The sequence below is a fragment of the Podarcis liolepis genome, assembly GCF_965112155.1.
Source record: "Podarcis liolepis genome assembly, chromosome: 6".
Taxonomy (NCBI): domain Eukaryota; kingdom Metazoa; phylum Chordata; class Lepidosauria; order Squamata; family Lacertidae; genus Podarcis; species Podarcis liolepis.
This window is the reverse complement of record NC_139559.1, coordinates 23043330-23063913: the sequence shown is the minus strand read 5'-3', so window position 1 is coordinate 23063913 and position 20584 is coordinate 23043330. Positions and strand designations below refer to the sequence as shown.

The 20584-nt window shown below is 43.1% G+C and overlaps 1 protein-coding gene across 2 annotated transcripts in view; it reads left to right on the top strand.

The window, feature by feature from the left end:
• The window catches only part of RIMS4 (regulating synaptic membrane exocytosis 4), a gene marked incomplete at its 3' end in the record, with an annotated part of 118880 nt that overhangs the window by 65716 nt on the left and 32580 nt on the right, over window positions 1-20584 (top strand). The window contains exon 2 of one of the 2 annotated variants that reach the window (XM_083508272.1): window positions 10299-10437. In XM_083508272.1, coding sequence (XP_083364398.1) covers window positions 10299-10437 — 139 coding nt within the window. Of the gene's footprint in view, window positions 1-10295; window positions 10438-20584 lie in introns of both variants that reach the window. The other variant, XM_083508271.1, reaches the window with a different exon arrangement.

Below are 20584 nucleotides of genomic sequence, written 5' to 3'. Positions count from 1 at the left end.
TCCATTTTAAATCCAACCACTGCCTGTTCAACTTCAAATCGATTCCACTTAATGTAGCAGATATGGAAAGCCCCACTCAGAGAGATACTTCTACAGCCCCTTGAATCAATTTCCTCCTGTGTCACTAGAGTGGAAGCCAAGTGGGGACCTGAATGTCGAAAAATTGAATGGTAATCACAGCGGATGTGATTTAAAATGAGAAAGCTGAGAGAATCAAGAACTCAGAACTGAGTGGAGAAGCAGCAGGAGGATTTAAAAGGGAAGCAATAATGCTCAATAATGCACAATCCAGCCAAAGATGAGGATGTCTAAGTCTTATTGATTTCAGCGGGAAAGATGTGCTCAATTTGGCTGAATCAAAGAATCGCAGAGTTGGAAAGGACCACAAAGATAATCTAGTCCAAATCCTTGCAACACAGGAATCTTTTGCTAAGTGTGGGGCTAGAACCACGACCCTGATATTAAGAATCGCATGCTCTACCGACTGAGCCATGCCCTTAGTTTTTATATATTGTGCTCCTCAAGTGCTCTAAGGTACTTCTCACACATTATTTGTTTGTTATTTGTTATTATTTGGTTTGTTTTGGTTTTTATTATGGGGGTTATTGTTTTGTTTTTGTTCTAACTATTTGTGCTTTTATCCTGTATTTTTATCTTGTGACTGTCCTGAGATCGTTGGGTGAAGGATGGTATATAAATTTTATCAGTAATAAATAACATGGATTTTGTGTTTTTTGTCTCGTGTTTTTATCTTGTGAAGTACCCTGAGATCCACGGATGAAGGGCAGTATACAAATTTAACAAAATACAGTGGTGCCTCGCAAGACGAAAAGAATCCGTTCTGTGATTCTCTTCGTCTAGCGGTTTTTTCACCTTGCGAAGCAAGCCCATTGAAGGATTAGCGGATTAGCGCTATTAGCGGCTATTAGCGGCTTATCGGCTTATCGGATCAGCTGATAAGCGGCTTAGCAGCTTAGAAAAAGGGGGGGGAAGGAAAAAAACCCCGCAGGAACTCACAATACATTTTCGTCTTGTGAAGCAAGCCCATAGGAGATTCGTTTTGCAAAGCACCTCCAAAACGGAAAACTCTTTCGTCTAGCGAGTTTACCGTCTTGCGAGGCATTCGTCTTGCGGGGCACCACTGTAAATAACTAATCTCAGTAATTCTTGCAACACTCCTGCAGTGTAGGCTTTGATTATCCTTCTATTACCGGGGGGACGGGGGGGCGGGTAGTGGAGGGATAAAGCTGAAAGACAATGATTTACCTAAAGCTACCCAATGAGTTTATAGCAGAGCTGAAATTTGCAAGGGGGTTTCCACATCGCTGATCATGTTTCAGTCATTACACTGCAGTAGCTTTTACAAGTTCCCAGAAGGGTGGAATCACGAACAATTACAAACCGGAAAGTTAAATATGTAATAGCTGCATACGTTCCTGCTGGTACGATAGCCCTGTGGCTAGATATGGTGATGTACAATAAGAAATTGGAATGCATTGACATTTTGGCACGGCGAGTGGATCTGAAAAATGCTTTGATGCATGCTCAGATGTTTACATGCCATGTCCTGGGGAATCTATAACTGAGCCAAGGTGTAGTGAGTCATAATTCTGAGACATGGTGGGTCATTCCAAGCACAGATGCACCATGCCAAATATCATCTCTCAGCATTAGAGATGACACGCTCTAGCCATTGTGGTGTTGTTTTCTAATGGTGGTTTGAATTCACCCTATTCTGTCGGTATAAATGGCTGCAGAATAGATTATCAACACTTTGTCTTTATAACCTCAAAAGAGGGGGAACTTGGCCACTAGAGAGGGTGGTCAGCACAGTGAGTGAGAGCGCTCTGAACGCCCCGTCATGTGCTGAGAAATATTGTGAGTCATTGCATCTTGTTCATGCCAGTGGAGGAGCAAAGTGGAAGCAAATGGGCAGCATGCACAAGCAAATTGCTTGCTCATGATAAACCACAGTAATAATAATTTATTAGATTGTTCTCCCACCCTTTCCCCTACAAAGCAACATACAGTACGACAAAAGAGAAAAACAATACAGACCTTTTTTAAAAAAATGCAAATCCAAAGCATCCTTACAGCTAGCAGTTTCCCTGTTGCCAAAGCACAGCATATTTCATTTTCTAGATGCCTGGATGAACAGGAATGTTTTAAAACCCCACCTAAACACTAATAGGTATGCGGGTGGCGCTGTGGGTTAAACCACAGAGCCTAGGACTTGCCGATCAGAAGGTCAGCGGTTTGAATCCCCATGACAAGGTGAGCTCCTGTTGCTCAGTCCCTGCTCCTGCCAACCTAGCAGTTCGAAAGCACGTCAAAGTGCAAGTAGATAAATAGGTACCACTCTGACGGGAAGGTAAACAGCGTTTCTGTGCGCTGCTCTGGTTCGCCCAAGCAGCTTAGTCATGCTGGCCACATGACCCGGAAGCTGTACGCCAGCTCCCTCGGCCAATAAAGCGAGATGAGCGCCACAACCCCAGAGTTGGCCACGACTGGACCCATGGTCAGGGGTCCCTTTACCCTTAAACACTAATAACCTACACATGTCTATATTACAGCAAGTGACTGGGCTGTAATAACTATCCAGTGCTGAATCCATGTGCTGTAGTTATTCTTTACTCTTGGGTTGTTATCAGAACTATGTATGCTGCTGGCAACCTAGAGCACGGGTGGGCTACCGTTTGGGGGGCTTAGGGCTGCATTTGGGGGGAGGAAATGGCTGGGAGGTCACATCTCACTGCTTGGTGGGTGGAGCCAAATAAAAAGTGGGTGGAACACCCCTTCTCTTCCAGTCCTTTGTTCATTCCATCACAATCTCACAACTCACTCTCCCCCCCCCTTTATTCCTTGATCACCCATTCATTCTCTTCCAATCCTTCTCTTCTGCTTCCTCACTCTCTCTCGCTCCGGGATGGGCTTGAAGGCCACCGTGAAGGCTGCGGAGGGCCACCTGTGAGCTACATGATCCAGATGAGCATGGCTACTTGTGTGAATTCAAATGAATACATTCCCAGACTGTAATCTACTCTGTAGCAGCCTTCCCTTGGGTAGGCTGTCAATTAATTTAACCACCGCTAGCAAGTTTTAATTGCAACGTGCGCAGGGTATATACATCTTCCGCTGCCATAGGAAAGAAGATCGATACTCAAAACAGATAGCCCTTAACAAGCTAACAAAGATAAATTATTTTCTCTCGGTGCATCATCACTCAGGGGACACCACAATTGTCACAAGGACATAATGATGCTGGATGAGATCAAGCATCCATTTGTCTCCACCAGTGGCCAGGCAATGCTAATCAGGCATAGGAAGATGATGAGGGACATCCTTTATTTAACTGGTTTCCAGCATCTGATACTCCCACATTCAATGGATCTGGTGGTTGCATTTCACTTTCTGGGCTCATACAAATTGATTTGCCTGCTCCCCATGAATGTTTAAAGCCATCAGAGCTAGAGGCCATTGGCACTTTTTTTTTCTGTAATTAACCTGAAATTAAATATGCTTTTCTTTCATTGTTTGGGTTTTCTGTTCAATTTGCCTAGGTAGTTCATGACTTTACAGATCTTGAACATTCCTCACCCTTCTTCTTCTTCTTCTTCTTCTTCTTCTTCTTCTTCTTCTTCTTCTTCTGTGGTCACTCATAGCTGAGTAAGATTGTCTTCCATGAATATGGTCTTAACAGTGTGTCCGTAAGTGACTGTGGAGGCCAATTCTGGATCCACACGTCCTTCTACAGTGGGGATATAAGTTTGTGAGTGGGAGTTGATCACGGTGAGGATTTGCCAAATGTGCCTTCCTCACCCATCCTTTCATTGTCTCTTTTTAAAAACAAACTAAAAAAGAAAAGAAACAAAAAGCCAAACTCTTTCCTCCTAAGCATGCTGGGGGGATGGCAACCCTAAATGGGGATGGAGCAGGGGTAAGATTGGGGGGGGGGGAGAAGCTTTGCTAGATGGTTATGCTCTGTTTCTTCACCTCTGGAAACCTTCCCATTCCTCCTCTGGTTTCTGATATCTGTCCAGGTACTGCTGACATACTTTACTGCTTTCACTGCAACTATGATTCTAGATGCTTGGGTTTTAGAAGGGGGGAAGAAAGCTGATATATTCAGTGTGCCGGACTCTGTGCCAAGTATCCGCCTGCATGCATGGAAAGTCTTTGGGTGCACTGAAGACACATTGCCTGCTACTATTGCACCACAATCATTGTCATTGCTGATCTCTCTAGCCTGAGTTCGATTTGGTTGCCTAAGTCCCAGAACATCCCTGAAAATAACAACAACAATAATTTTATTTATACCCCGCCCATCTTTTTTTTCCCAGCAGGAAGTTTGGAAAGCACCAGAGTTTTCATCTGTAAATAACTCTCCTTTAGCGGACTGGTTTTCAGGTTTCTCCTTACAGCTGTGAGTGGTGGTTTTAAAAGCCACGAGATGATAGCAAAAGCACTTTGCTCTGTCTTTCCGTTCATGTCCTTCCATCACACAAAACACAAATTCAAGTAGACAGCTGAGGTGACATGACAGTACTACAAATCTACCCACAGCCAATCTGAGAGATGGCCGGTTTTAAGAAGCTATCTCAAAAGGCCGTTTTAGAGGTAGCTGAAGATGTACCATCTGCTTTCATCGTGGCGTTGGCTGATAAAAAAACAAGCCACACTTTGGTACTGTGGTATCTGAAATGGAGGGTAGGGTGGAATTTACGTAATTGTGGTGCACGGTAATTAAGAGGAAGCCGGGAGTGATCTTCAGCAGTTCCTCTGTATCAGTCTACCCTTCTGTGCTTTCCATCTGGCTGGGGGTGAGGGAAGCAGCACAAGCAAAATGAGAAGTGCATTAGCAGCAGCTGAGCCCTAGCCAAGGCTTTAGCTTCTGGAATCATGGATGGCACTGATCATGTGGGAGACGCTTCGTGAAACCAGATGCTACCTCTGAGGTTGGATACTGCAGCCTCTAACATTGCACCTCATGGCTTAGGATTTGGCACTGACTTGGGAGAGGATGAGAGGCAGGAGGTGTTGGGCAGCCAGTGGCAAATGTAACCATTGTCAAATAAGTGCCTGCGACATTTGTCACAGCTGCCCTCCTTGGCAAGAGCCAAGGATTTCCTGACTGAGGGAAGAATCAGGATTGCAGTATCCCCAATCTTGCAATCTGGGTGCTGGGAATTTGAGCATCTCACCAGAGGAAAAGCTACCTTAGGGGATTCATTGCAAAGGTGGATGATGACTGCAGGGACATTACATTATCATAATGTAAAGTTTGTCATCAGCTGGGAAGGCCCCTGTTGTGGAACCTCCTTCATGAGTTTCAGAGACTATGATGTAAACGTCTAAGGGCTTTAGCATATTGTGGATATCTATAGATGTATAACTGTTTATAGGATCCAGTATTCTGCTATTTATTTATTACTTTTACATCCTGTCTCTTCCCTCTGTGGAATTCAGAAAGTTTTTCTGGATGTTTCGTCGGAATCTCCTTTCTTGTAACTTGAAGCCATTAGTTAGAGTCCTCTGGAGCAGGAGAAAACAAGATTGTTCCATCTTCCATGTGAGAGCCCTTGAGATATTGGAAGATGGCTGTCACATCTCCCCTCAGTCTCCACTTTCCCTTTTTTTCTCTTCAATTTTTTTTTATTAAATTTCCCACAATTATAACAAATATGACATAGGAAAAAACATACAAAAGGAAAAAAATACAATACTGAAAAACAAAAACAAAACAACAATAAAAAAGCAATCTTAATCCCATATCCCTTAAAAACCTAATTTTATTTACATTGTTAATTGACTTCCCCAAATCCCTCCCTTCTGAATTTCATTGTATCTGCATGTAACAGCGTTCCAATATCATTCTAAAACAAAAATATTCCAGCTGTTATATGTCTTAATCACTTTTCTTTCCAATCTAAATCACATTTATATGATTACATCCTAATTTATTCCTAGGCCTATTTGGTACTTTCAAGTAGTTTCTAATTATTTATATTGCAATATTTATTCAAATAGTCCTTAAATTTCTTCCAGTCTCCTTGGTATTCCTCTTCTTTCTCGTCGCGGATTCTTCCAGTCAGGTCAGCTAGCTCCAAAAAGTCCATCATCTTCATCTGCCAATCTTCCACTGTTGGTATTTCTTGTGTTTTCCAATTCTTGGCTAGTAAAATTCGAGCAGCCGTTGTGGCATACAAAAATAATTTAACATCTCCTCTTTTCCAGGCTAAATATACCCAGCTCCTTCAGCTGTTCCTCATAAGGCTTGGTTTCCAGACCCTTGATCATCTGGGTTGCCCTTTTCTGCACACGTTCCAGCATGTCAATTTCTGTCTTAAATTGTGGCCCCTAGAATTGGACCAGATGTGGTCTGACCAAGGCAGAATAGAGTTGTACTATTACTACCCTTGATTTGGACACTAGAGATGACCTCTAGAGCCATAAGAACATCAGAAAAGCCCTGCTGGACCAGGCCAAAGACTTAATTTAGCCCAGCATCTTCTTCTTACATTGGCCAACCAGATGCTTAGGGGAAGCTTGCAAGCAGGACCTGAATGGAAAAGCATTTTCCCAGCATGCGAGTTCCAGCGGCTGCTATTCAAAGACATGCTGCATCTAACAGTAGAAGTAAAACATAGCTATCATAGCTAGTAGCCACGGATAGCTTTATTCTCCATCAATAACCCTCTTTTAAAGCCATACAATTTGGTGGCCCTTTTTCATTTCCTCAGGGCTTCTCCACTCTGCAAGACAAAGGGCAGGGGAGGTGAAGAAGAGACATTTTCTCTAGCTATCACACACAGGAAGAGAGAAGTAGAGGGAAGACTTAGCAATAGGCTATTTTGAACAGAGGCAGTGGTGTTGCGACCTTTGTTGGTGCCCGGGGCATGCATAGGCACCCCAGGCAGGACCAGGGGCTGAGCGCAGAGGTTGAACAAAACCTGTCATGCACACCCAATCCTCACTGTCATTGCCGGGTAGATGCGGGGCATGGAGGGTTCACAGGGCCTCACTGTGCCACCTGCCTGCCTGCGCAGGGGGGAGCCTGGCTGGCTGACGTGGCCCTTGGTGGGCACATCCCTGCAATGCTGTCTGGGCAGCCATTCAGCAAGGGGGCCAGAGTGCAGCAGCAGGACCAGACCAGACCAGGCTCCAGGACCCAGAGATCCGTGGTGGCAAGCAGGGCAGGGATCCTTATTGGGGAAGAGTCTGGCTCATGTCCCCTGAGGATCATGCACCCGGGGCTATGGCCCCCTAGCCCTCCCCAAACTATGCCCCTGAGTGGAAGATCTGCCCTCCTTATTCCTCCCTTGCCTGGAAATGGTCCACTGGTAAGTCAGTCAACAGGGTGACAGTTCATATAGGGTAATATCAAGGGTAACACAAAAAGGTGTAGTCTCATAAGGCAGCTGTCTCTCACCTGGCAGGACATGAATACAGCAGGTATCCATCCCTTGCCAGAGAAAGACAGTACGAGAATAGCATTCTTAACAGCAGCATGCATTTTGCAGAGAGTTCAGCACCCTCATTCATTAGCAGAATTTTGCAGCTCTTTGTCAGCGTTATGGTTTAAGTATTGCATGTCAGCTGAAACTTCTTTGCTTCCTGACGTAAGCCAAAGCAATTAGTGTTAATGGTACTTATTATATATTCATTATATAACATAATTTATTCAAAGAAATGTGGACTGTGAGAGCGGGTGATGAAAATAGAAACTCTTAATTTAAGAGGATGGGCTTTTGAAGGCCAGTTTTTCAGGGAAGGGACTCAGCGTTATTCATTCCACGGGAAAGTACATCAGCAGGACATTTTCTCTGCAAATTCAGCCGCTGCAATGCAAAGTGATAATTCTCTCAAGCACACCAAACAATAACATCAAATGTGAAAATTTGGATGTAAATTTGAGAACTGGCATGCAAAACCAGTTGCTAGGAAGTAAAATTGTTTTTATGGGAATAAAGGTAAAGGGACCCCTGACCATGGGTCCAGTCGTGACCGACTCTGGGATTGCGGCACTCATCTCGCTTTATTGGCCGAGGGAGCCGGCGTACAGCTTCCGGGTCATGTGGCCAGCATGATTAAGCCGCTTCTGGTGAACCAGAGCAGCGCAGGGAAATGCCATTTACCTTCCCGCCAGAGTGGTACCTATTTATCTACTTGCTTGCAAACTGCTAGGTTGGCAGGAGCAGGGACCGAGCAACGGGAGCTCACCCCGTCGCAGGGATTCGAACCGCCGACATTCTGATTGTCAAGTCCTAGGCTCAGTGGTTTAACCCACAGCGCCACATAGGTCTAAATACTCTTCCATATAGGAACATCTCCCAGGAAACCATAAGGTTATCCAAGTATCTATGTGCAAGGATTTGTTTTCTTTTTTCAATAATAATAATAATAATAATAATAATAATAATAATAATAATTTATTTATACCTCGCCCATCTGGCTGGGCCTCCCCAGCCACTCTGGGTGGCTTCCAAAAGAATATTAAGATACTATAATACATCAAACATTAAAGCTTCTCGAAACATAAGAAGCAGGCATTCCTGCTATCTCCCTGCTACATTTTGATCTGCAGTAGTTAGGGATGGGTGTGTGTGTGTGGAATTTGATTCTGTTCAGAATTAAAGCTGAATTTATCAAATCCACACTTTCTGAAACAATATGAGAATCAAGTCATAACCACCCTTTGAAATTGGCTTTTATCCAGATTTTGTAATGCAGTTCCCCAACCAACCAATGTTTTCAAAACACGTATCTATGTAGAGTACATAAAATGACTGCATTTGCGAAAGTATCATACAAACATGCAATATTACATTAGGACAAAATGCTTGCAAAAATGTGTGCATTCGTCAGAAATACATACAAAATGTTGAATGTTTTTAATGAAGATTTTCACATATTGCTGCAGAAATGCAGAGCACTGAATTTCATATTGGGGGGGAAATAAAAACTGAGAGAATAGAAATAGACCGACCCTTCTATCCCTGGTAATGCCACAGACCAGGGAGAGTTTTGCCGCTTATCTGTTGTTTATATAAATGAGGCTTGTGCTGTAGGTGTAATATCTGGTTCTGCTACTTTTGCAAACTTAAATCCTGGCTTTTCGATCACACTCAGGCCTCAAAACCCAAGGCTAATTTGCTGGCTTTGGATGTAGGAAACTGAGAAAGTTTCATAATTGTGTGGGTTTTTATGGAGGAGCTCTATGCACATACATCAGTTAGTGTGTAGAAGGATGTGTCACCAAAAGCAAAATGGAATCTAGGGTGTCAAACCCAGGGCCAGCTCAAGACATTTTGCTGCCTGAGGCAAAGGACAATATGGTGTCCTGCCCCAAGGCACATACAGAAAGCAACTGGACTGGTAGTTGAATCTTAATCCAGTACTAGTGAGAGGACAGTCCTTTCCACTGTGCTTAAAGGCAGCAGGCTAGTGTAGAAAGTACAGAGGAGGCCACATGTCACTCACAGCTCTGGCCACTCCCTGCACCTAAGCATCTGCCGCCTGAGGCAGCTGCCTCACTCTGCCTCATTGTAGGCTCAACCCTCTTCCTGCCACACCAGAAAGTGTTCCAGGTTTCCAGATTTTCTGGTGTTGTCCTAGTTTCCAGATTCCCAAGTACAAATCAGATGAAGCTGATTGACTGTATGGGACTGGCAGGAATGACTGGCAGAATCCGTGACCAGGGAGAAGAGTCGGCAGAAGAAGATTGGAAAAAATTCAAGGACTATTTACAAAAATACTGTAAAATTAAGGAATGTTGAATGATGTTGGATTGAAATTAAGTGGTTTCTAGCTGTAATGGTACAAAGGAATGTGATAAAATGGTTTTCTTTTTATAAGTAAGAATTTAAGGTTATAATAACCTAAGATGTTGGAGAGAAAATAAGGTGTTTTCTTGTTTTTCTTTTTTTTAAAGCTGTAATGCTTTGAGATATGGATTTGCTGCACAAATAATTTGAACTGGATATGCAAGAAGGGGAGGTATGAGGAGGTCAGGGAAATATGTTATGAGAAAATAAGTTGTGAAATCTATGTGTTTTTAACTCTTTTTTATGTTTGCTTTTTTTCTTTTTGTTTGCAAAAAATTGGAAACTTTAATAAATATCTTTTTTTAAAAAAAAATACAAATCTTTGTATTTAAATGTTTGCATGTTGCTTTCCACTGTTGTATAGTCTTCACCCAATATCAAAATGCCTAATCACTTTTCTTTTCTTTTCTTGTTTTCCTTCCCTCCTTCCCTCCTTCTCTCCTTCCCACATGCTCTTTGTCTTTGTTTTAGAAGGAGATGGCCGGAAACTCAAAGGTGCCATCCAGCGGAGCACAGAAACTGGCCTGGCTGTTGAGATGCCAAGCCGAACGATCCGACAAGCCAGCCATGAATCCATTGAGGAGAGTATGAACAGCTATGGATCCGAAGGAAAGTAAGTAGCAAGAGGGCAAAGTACATATATCTGTATATCTTTATCTATCGACTGATTGATCATAAGCAATCTTTAATTAATTGTAAAATATAATAATAAGTGTCCTCTGCGTTGCCTATACCAACAAATACATTGACAGAGTAGGCATCTTTGAATGGGCTTCCAGGGGACAGTTGCCACTCCACATAAAAACCATAACCCCCAGAGTCCCAGCTTTCAGTTTTTTTAAAAAAAATAAGTTTCTAGTGTTTGTGGAACCTGAGATATGAGGCAAAATGTAGAAGCACTATAATTCTTCCTTTCTTTTTTTGTAGGAAACTAGCCTCCTCCCAATCAATGTTTTCCTTTTCCTCCCCACCCCCCACCCCGGGAAAAGTCAATCAATCAATGTGAGACGATGAGTAACGAATAAGTCTCATTGATTTCAGTAGGACCAATATGCAACTTCTTTGCTGTGGATTCAACCCCGAAGTCTGACAACAGCACAAAATTAGCTCAGTTGTGGGATGTCATTGTGTGAATTTTAGAGCCTAGAAGGTCTTCAAAGGTGACTCATTGAGGCGGAAGGTAAATGGTGTTTCTGTGCACTCTGGTTTCCGTCACGGTGTCCCGTTGCGCCAGAAGTGGTTTTGTCATGCTGACCACATGACCCACAAAAGCTGTCTGTGGACAAACGCTGGCTCCCTTAGCCTGAAAGTGAGATGAACGCTTCAACCCCATAGTTGCCTTTGACTGGACTTAACCATCCAGGAGTCCTTTACCTTTCGCCTTTACCTTTTTACCTTTTGGAGAAATGGTTTAAGGTTAGAGATCCTACCAGGCATTATTATTCATTGCTATTGTTTGTTTGTTGTTACCACTCTGCAATTGTAATGATTATGTAGCTGATGCCTTCCATGAAAACCTGCCTCCAAGGAAATAGTTCTGCTACTCAATTGCAGTAAGGTAACTTTGTTTCTTGCCTGCGTTACAAAATTCAGTGAATTTGGAATTGAGGCGTGTTCTTTTGGCCTTGCAGGGAATCTGTTTTCCATGCCAACAACCATTATTTCCTTTCTGTCTGTGTGGTTCAGCCTCTTGGGAACGATGTACAAATATCTTGGATCATCTGTGCAGCATCACTGCACAGACCGGCTGCTTTCATGTTCAGGCTTTGATTGGAAGTGCGTAACAGCCCAGTTCCAAAAGAAATAGAGTACCTTGGTAAAAAGCTGCTCCACTGCAGTATCCTCCATTTATTAAAGTTAGTGGCATGCAACTGTACCCTTTATATTCAAACTCCAAGTTTACACAGGATGATATAACAGCTCCTTGGCCATCAAGAAGGTGACATGGACAGAGAGATTCAGAAAGGCACAAGATGTGAGTGCTCATGTTTATTCCAAATCATGCTTCCAGTTCCAATTTTGCTCCTAGAATATCGAAAGCATGTTTTGCTTTCTTTGCTGTACTTTGAAGCTTCTGCAATCACAGCCCTTTTCATGCATGCAAATAAGGGAGGCTATTAAAGGGGCAATTAATAGGCTATTCACCACCAGCACACACTCACATGCATCAGGAAGCAATAAAATTGCCGGAACTGAGGAATTTGTTAAAAAGAACATTGCTGGGAACTTTTACAGGACTTATTTATGAGTAAACATGATAGGAAGCTAAGAGGACGTTGGCCATGGGGAAGGAAGGGCACTGCTGGCGGAAATTTGTGTGGAAACTCCATTCTAATTGCTTTTCCAGCTAACTGCACATACACACACAAAAGTCTTCAGCAGTGCTTAAATGCTGTAGCATGGAAGCAACCTAGGTTAAGAACTCCAGCTACTGAATGCCTAGACCTGTTCTGTGAAAGCAAATACTGAATTATTTCTTTCAGGGAGCATTGTCAAGAGATAACAGCATTTTATGAATTTTTAATGGTTTGCTTGCATAAGTCACTTCTTGTGGCTTAGGACATTCAGAACCAGTATTACTTCGATGGCACGTGTCATCCCTCCATGTTTCAGTTCTTGAGAAGTAGCTCACACACGTACACACTCTTGCCTTTGCCATTTGAATAGCACCTACGAGTTAAGATGACCAAGCCCTTCCTAGTCTCCCAGCTGAGGACAGATATTTACAGAGACCTGTTGCTCCTTACTCATCCTGATGCGCTGCCAAATTAGGAAGCTTGCACATCTCCCAGGAGAGAAGCAAGCTAAGAAGGCTAGTGAGAAGTCAAATTGTTCCTCCAGCTTTCAGTTCAGAGGTTTGCCCCTGGGGAAAGCTGTCATGATGTGAATGCCAACTCACATCCAAGACCTTGTGGAAGTGCAGAAATGGCTCCTTGCAAATCATGGCTTCCAAATTGAGATCCAGCCTCAGGAATAGATATTCTATTCTTTTTCACTCTCAGGCATAATTTCCCCCCCTCTTCTCCCTTTGTCACCTATAACCATGGCTTGTATTACATCTGTGCTGATGCTAATCTTGTTTATTGCTAACTAGGGGTCTTGCATGGTCCCGAGGATGACTTCTGGTTTGCAAATCATGGTTTGCAGGAAACAAACAGGAATCAATCCAGATTAGATTACTGCAATGCGCTCCATGTGGGGCAGCTTTTAAAAAGTGTTTGGAAATCTCAGCCAATGCAAAATGCAACGGCAAGAACCTTGTCCAGTGTTTTATTTCATGGTGTGCATTATTCTGATTTTGTTCAATCTGCATTGCCTCCTTGTTCATTTCCAGGCACAAATAAAAGTGCTGATTATAACCTCAGCCTTAACTGACATTCCATGTGTTGCGCTGACTCTATTTTTCTATATGCCTGTTTTATTCCGTGAAGTTTTCATATGTATTTTGTATTTCTGATGATTCATAAGCTGCCTTGAAGGTTGATTTGGCTGAAAGACAGGATATAAGACGAGGAAATTTTTTGCACCAGAGCAGATATGAAAACATGGTTAAAAAAATTAGGGTTGTATCCAACTCAGAAACAATAACTGTTGTTTGGGGATTTTGCTGATTCAACAGAGAATCTGAAGCTTAGCTCTGACTCCAACAAGGTCCCGGGTATACTATATGATACAGTTAGCAGGATGTGGCAAGCTAATTATGTTTTACATAATTGCTTCCACTGTGTGCATGCGCACACCCACCCAGGTACTGGTTTTCTTGGATGAGCTGACTTCAGGTAAATTGCCCCAGAATAAAATATTGTGGGCTGCTGCAATCCAAAATGCATTGCAGTTGAAGGCTTTCTTGTTTTCTGCTGACGACCGCTGGGATGATTAGTTTGCAGAATGCTAAGGTGACTTTCTTACATTAGAATAACACAGCAGGCAATGACTTCGGGAGGAGCAGGAAAGGCGCTCTCTCGTTTGATATGGAAGTCAAAACCGTGCTCTGCAAGGACACGTCGTCAATTTGCTCTGCCTTCCCCCCCTTCATGCTTTGTTTCAGCTCTTAAAACAAAATGTTCTCTTGCCACTTCCCTAGAGGCTGGTATCATGGCATCATGTGGGCTCCACTCTGAGATACAGCATGGAAGGCTGCAGAGACACCTGCAGCTCTCTTTGCCACATGCCTACCTGTGAAACCCAGATATCATTCCTTCTAACAGAGAACCCGAGTAGCTGTGTGACTGTCAGTTTGTAAATTAAACGAACCGCTCACATTATAATGCAGCAGTGTTCACACGCACACAGTCACTGCAGTGGTGCATACCTTGTAAATAATGAGGGGAAAGGAATGATTGCTGCTGTTGTGAGTGGTTCATTTCAGCCCCCTGTTTACAACATCCTTTTTCTTTTTCCTCTACACACCCATGTAAACATAAACCTGCCCCTTTCCAGCAACCCTTCGTGCATCTGACTCTGGTCCATAGAAGCTGATGTCATAACATTTAACCAGAAAATGGATTCCCTCAAGGAATTCTGGGAACGGTAGTTCACTCCTCTCAGAGCTGCAATTCCCAGCACCCTTCACCTAAGAGTCAGGAGGATATTGCTGAAAACCATTCCGCTGTACTGCCAAGAGGACGGTGGGAGTACATCTAGCTGTCTATATTAGATAACATCAGAAACAGTCAGGGCTAATCCACTTTAAGAAGTGAAAGTGATGAAGAGAAAGCACATTAATCCAATTGTGAAAGATTATTTGCTCCATTTATTCTGTTAGGTGATCAGTCAGGCAACTTGATGCCAGCAAATTTCCAAAGTGTCGTCTTCTGAGCAACACCAATGGTGTAATAAACATGTTTTAACGTGCATCAGGCAGGTTTATGGCAATTCGCTCCACAGAGGCCTCAAAGTCTTCTCATCGTTAGTGTTTTGTTTACAAACAGTGCCTGCCCGCAAAAGTCGTCTGCCCGCAAGGGTAAGAGAGATCCATTTTAAATCTCTACTTTGACTAATGCCCACCCAGTGCTCTGTTTGATTCAACATCTAACAGCTCTCCAGGCAAGAGCTGATCAGCAGATTTATGGACTCTCCACAGCAAATTTTGAAAACCATGAGCATTATTCTTCATTAAATGTTCCTGCCGCAGGTGTTCTCCCAAGATACCCCCTCCATTCTCCCTCCCATTGATGGGGACGTTTGGAATCCATCTGCAAGTCGGAACATTAATTTTCCCTACTTCATTTCCATTCAGCCTGATAATTTGCGATAGTGGCTATTCAATGTCTCAAGAAAAACCGAAAAATGGTCAAAAAAGTCTCCCCCTCCCCATGCCGGACTTTGCTTCTTTCTGGTCTCATTGCTCAAAGGTTCAGATCCAGTGGCAAGTTTTGTGTACAGTGGTGCCCCGCAAGACGAATGCCTCGCAAGACGGAAAACTCGCTAGACGAAAGAGTTTTCCGTTTTGGAGGTGCTTCGCAAGACGATTTTCCCTATGGGCTTGCTTCGCAAGACGAAAATGTCTTGCGAGTTCCTGCGGGGTTTCCCCCCCCCCCCTTTTTCTAAGCTGCTAAGCCGCTTATCAGCTGATCCGATAAGCCGATAAGCCGCTAAAAGCCGCTAATAGCGCTAATAGCGCTAATCCGCTAATCCGTCAATGGGCTTGCTTCGCAAGACGGAAAAACCGCTAGACGAAGAGAATCACAGAACGGATTCTTTTCGTCTTGCGAGGCACCACTGTATTCAGGTTCATTGGCTCATTCTTATGGTCTATGAGATTACAGGTTTCTGAACCACCCAAGCACTGCACATAGTCCAGATTGTTGTGCCTGCTACAGCTGACCATTTTTGCACAGCTAAAAAAGAGGAAAAAATACATATATGTGCATACAATTTATGTGTGCTAATTTATACTTAGAAATGAAAATTTAGAAATAGAAAGATGACACATCTTTGAACCAAATTCTCATGCCATTCCTAGAAGAGCAGAAAGTAGCTTAGTTGCCTTTAAAACAGATGAACAAACTCATGGAGGTGAAGTCTCTCAATGGCTACTATAGAGAGTTGAAAATAATGCCAATATATTTCACATCTGGCAACCAATGCGCCCCTTTGCTTTCCGAAAGTAGACGAGTCTAAAAAGCCTGGAACACAAATGTTCACAGCCCTCTAGCAGCCATGGTGGCTCATTTAGCAGAATTTATATATTTAGTGTTGGCTCTGGAAGTGTATATGCAAAAGCAACTACTCCATTCCGAACTTAAAAATGGAAAGAGTAATGTTGATGGTCAACAAAAGAGGTTTAAATACTGTCTCAAGGCAAATCTAAAAAAAAAGAAAAAGTACTGTAAACACTGACAGCTGGGAAATACTGGCCTGCGAGCGCTCCAGTTGGAGAATAGCCTTTACCAAAGGTGTCATGGGCTTTGAAGACACTCGAACTCAGGACGCAAGGGAGAAACATGCTAAGAGGAAGGCATGCTTGGCAAATCCACACTGTGATCAACTCCCACCCGGAAACCAATGTCCCCACTGTGGAAGGACGTGCGGGTCCAGAATTGGCCTTCACAGTCACTTACGGACTCGTTGTTAAAACCGTGTTTATGGAAGACAATCTTACTCAGCTACGAGTGATTGCCAAAGAAAGAGAAAGAAAGATACTCGATTCTGTTCAAACAAAGCCTCTAGTCTCCTAGTCTCTCCTCTACAGTTTCTTAGCATTCCTTAGAGTTCATTTCATCATTTTCTCTCAGCCCCCTCTCTCCCTGGACTCCTCCAGATGACCTGTTTATTGAGCATTCATCTTCATTTGCTTGCACAAAGCTTACCTATTGATTAAACAATGTCCAGTATTCACTGAGCATTTGTTCTGATTTGTTTGCTTTGCAAGGAGGTCATACAACAATGAACATTCACCCTGATTTGCTTGCAGGGTGTTTATAGGTCTTCCTAGTAATCATTCATTTATCCCACAATTTTCAGTGTGTTTCCCCATCACTTTCCTAACTGCAAAAAGTACAGTATCTTCTTTTTTAAGCAAGCTTGTGCCAGGATTGCACTTTAATCTACCTTGAGTGCACAAACTAAATTCCCAGTATGCACGTGAATCTCTCCTGTAAAATAGTGATAATCTGGAAGCACTCCTTGAATGCTTTCATGGTAGCACAGAAGCAGCACAGGATCTACTGTCCGCAAGATAAGAATTCAGCTAAGATAAAAATGAATAAGATACCAAGAGTTGAACCTGAGAGTCTCCACATACAAAGCAGTTATGCTACTTCTGGGTGTTGGCTTTTTGCAGTATGGTAGCGCTGCAGAGAGCTTGCTGGGGAGACCATGCATTAAAAAGGGACTCAAAAATAACTTAAACAAGATTTTAATAACAAAAACAAAAACTTCATTTACACTAAATACATCAACAAACCAGACCCAACCACCAACCCATCCCCCAGGGTATTGGGAGAGCTAGGTGCTGCTCCTTATATACTCTACCCAATTGCTGGCATAGTTTAATCAGTATAACTCAGCAGCACCTGCTATGTTTCACAGCTGTAAAGCTGGGTCTCGTTAGTTTGCTCTGGCCCTTGCTCCGGCCCCTTAAAGACACACACATCGGGTGGAACAGTGATGAACCTTTACATTTAAAGAAACCATTCAACACTGGGGGTGTAAGAAGCATCATTTCCCAATCTGCTCTGAATTTGCTGCGTGCAACACTGTTTCCATTCCGCTGCAGTATGTCTTCTGCTAAAAACTATGTTATTTGCCTTGTTGCCCACTGTGGCAAAATTACACAATTCACATGATTAATTTTGTAAATTGCGTTGTCATTACATTATCCCACCCTATTCATTTCAGTGTAAAGGAAACACAATGCAAATGACGGAGGGGAATATAATTAATTAGGTTTTGCTTGTGGACAGAAAACAACAACAGCAAATACTGATTGTCTTTGTTGACATGGGGCAAGTAAGCAAACATTGGCAATTTCTGCTGTTCTTTCCCTTTTCATTGACTATTCCAACATCCCTAGCTACTTATAAGTCAGGGGTTCCAAAACCTTGATCATGCACGTGTCAGCATCGCCCTTGAGCCAGTGCCACCAACTGGACTCATCCACTTCAGCCCCGACTGGGCTAGGCGAGCTGAGTAGCACTTCCAGAGACCACCTTCTGCACAGGAACAGGTCAAAGTGCTGTGGACTCACAGTTTAGAGTTGTGAGCACCGGATTCACTTCTTCAATAAGACAGTCGTCACACAGCAGAGTATAGCAGAGTATAGCAGAGCATAAATGACTCGGAAAGCAGCTCTGTAGAATATCTTCTTTATTCTATCTACAACTATAATACACAACTATATACAGAGCTAAAAGAGGTCTAAACGAAAATGCTGAACTGCACTGAGTGTCTGCAGCTGCTCTTAGCAGCAACCTTATCTATACACACGATCTCTCTCTAACACTCAGTCTCTCTCTCTCCGACACATTGATGTGAGGCTGGAGCAGAATAAGTAGAGAGCAGAAACCGCCCCTCCTCTCTGGAGAATCAGCAGAGAACATCAGCAGATTCTTGGATATGGGAGGGGTGAAATCTCCTCAGCACGTGCTCCATGGCATATCTGTAGATTTGTGGCTGAAGACGGGAAGTGGCAGATCAATCAGACGGGAGGTGGCAGATCAATTTTATTTTTAATTGCTTCTTTTATTTCTTATATTGGATTTTGCCATTACCATTTTGAATTCTACAGAATTCAAATTGCAATGCAATAAGATTTGATATATAAGAAATAAAAGCAATAATAAAATGCAATTTAAAAATTATACAACCTCCAGCACAGTACATTACAATCTCTGCAGGCAGAAAAGTAATTAAGTGGTCTGCCAAGACCCTTGGCAATTTCCAAGTGGTCCATATTGGTGGTGGGGAACCACTGAGCACTTTTTTTGCACAGTGAGCATAGGCGGGTGACTAAAGGGAAGGTTTTCTGAGTTCCAGGGCATGGAGAGGGTGGGGAATATGTCCCTCTTTGGCCCTCTTTGGCCATTTGAATCGTTGGCAGTTGCAGAGCAATGGCTTTTTCTGGGTTGGAGAGCTTGGAAAGGTGGACAGGCAAAGTAATGAAATCTTGAGGCTTTTGGTGAGTTGAAAGCTTTGGTTTGGCACTCTGTAGCAGCACTTGGCATGGAAGATCTCAGAACCGCTTTAAAAATAGATTTGAAAAGAGGTCACAAACTCCACACGGACAAGAAAAGAAATTAATGATACGTTTGCCTAAACTTAGCTGCGCGGAAACTGCTTTCCGCATACTAATGCGTCACATTTGGCAGGTTGGAGGGGAACAGCTCCCGCTTGGGATATTCTTCAAAGCATTCCTTGCTGCAAGCAGTTTCCTTCATTAGGCTGCTCGTGCTACTGTCACTTTCCAAAATAGGATTTTAAAAGCAGGTCAAGAGTATGGGTAAATTATACTGCGGTGGGTGGTGGGCAAGGGATAGTAAGTTCGGCAGAGCAGCTTGCAATGGTTCCTTTAAATGCTGAACGTAACTGTGGTGTGATATTATTATTATCATCATCATTATCATCATTATCATTATTATTAATATACTGCCCTATAACTGGAGGTCTCATGGCAGTTCACAGAAAAGATCAACATAAAAACCACAATATATACATGCTGGTGAGAGGCAGAGAGCATGGCCTGGTATTTGCTGGGCTATTAATATAGCATGTTTAAATAATAAAGGAAATGCACAGTGACCAAGCCTTGATTAGCCACTATATAAGACTAAGAGATGACTGGTGCAGTATCATATTATGTGCCAGATAGCATTGACTGTTTCATCTTTTATTAACTTTGCTGCTGCTGCTGCTGCTATTATTTCTGCCTCGTTGTAGTCTTTTCCTGCCTTTTAAGATTCTTTAAGTGAGTTTTATGGACTTCCGGAGGCGGCGCGCTCAGCAATGGCGGTCCTCTTCAGCTGCTGAAGAGGGGCTCCGCGGAAAAGGGTCGTGCGCTGCGGCACAGCGACGACCCATCCAGATAAACCACGGGTAGAGTGAGCTCGTGGCCGTGGGGTTCGGCGGGCACCAGAAGCGACCTCGGATACGCAGAAGAGACCCCGTAAGGGGTATCGGAACGTGGAGGGGGTAGCGGTGCTGTGAATCCATCGCTCTTTCCGCGGAAGCGAAGCCGCGCGGCTGCTGCTGACTAGCGCTGACCTTTCTTCCTTCAACAATTGGATCGAAACAACTTACTCGTGAGTAAGAAATTTAAAGCTTTAAATCAGAACTAAATTGGTGAAATTCGGCTGAAAGCGGGAGACGTTAAAAAGGAAGTCAGTCTTCCGGCTCTGCCTAAAGTATCAAGCAAAGACTTTTCTAAAACGGAAGCATTGAAAGGAGTTCAAAAGAAATTGGTATTTACTTGGCAAACTTGATTTAGACTGTTCTGACTTTAAAAGAAGTTATAACAGCTTCGTATCTGGACTAAAACTGCAGTATCTCCTCTTCCCTTTCTGTGGATTACAAAGTTTCGAAACCCGGCTCCCGACCTGCCTGGATATAAGTTGTATCGGACTGCGGTAACTGTATACAAATTACAAAACTAGATCGGGCTATTTTGTATCTGGAAAAGAAAAGGGAACTGTTGCATGCACCTTTGCTAAGAACTATTTTTCTCTGCAGTTAAAATTGAATGCAAGATCCCCCTGTTTTGGATGCTATTTGATCCTTATTTTTTCTCTTTCTCCTCCTTTGTGGGAATTTAATGGCGGAAT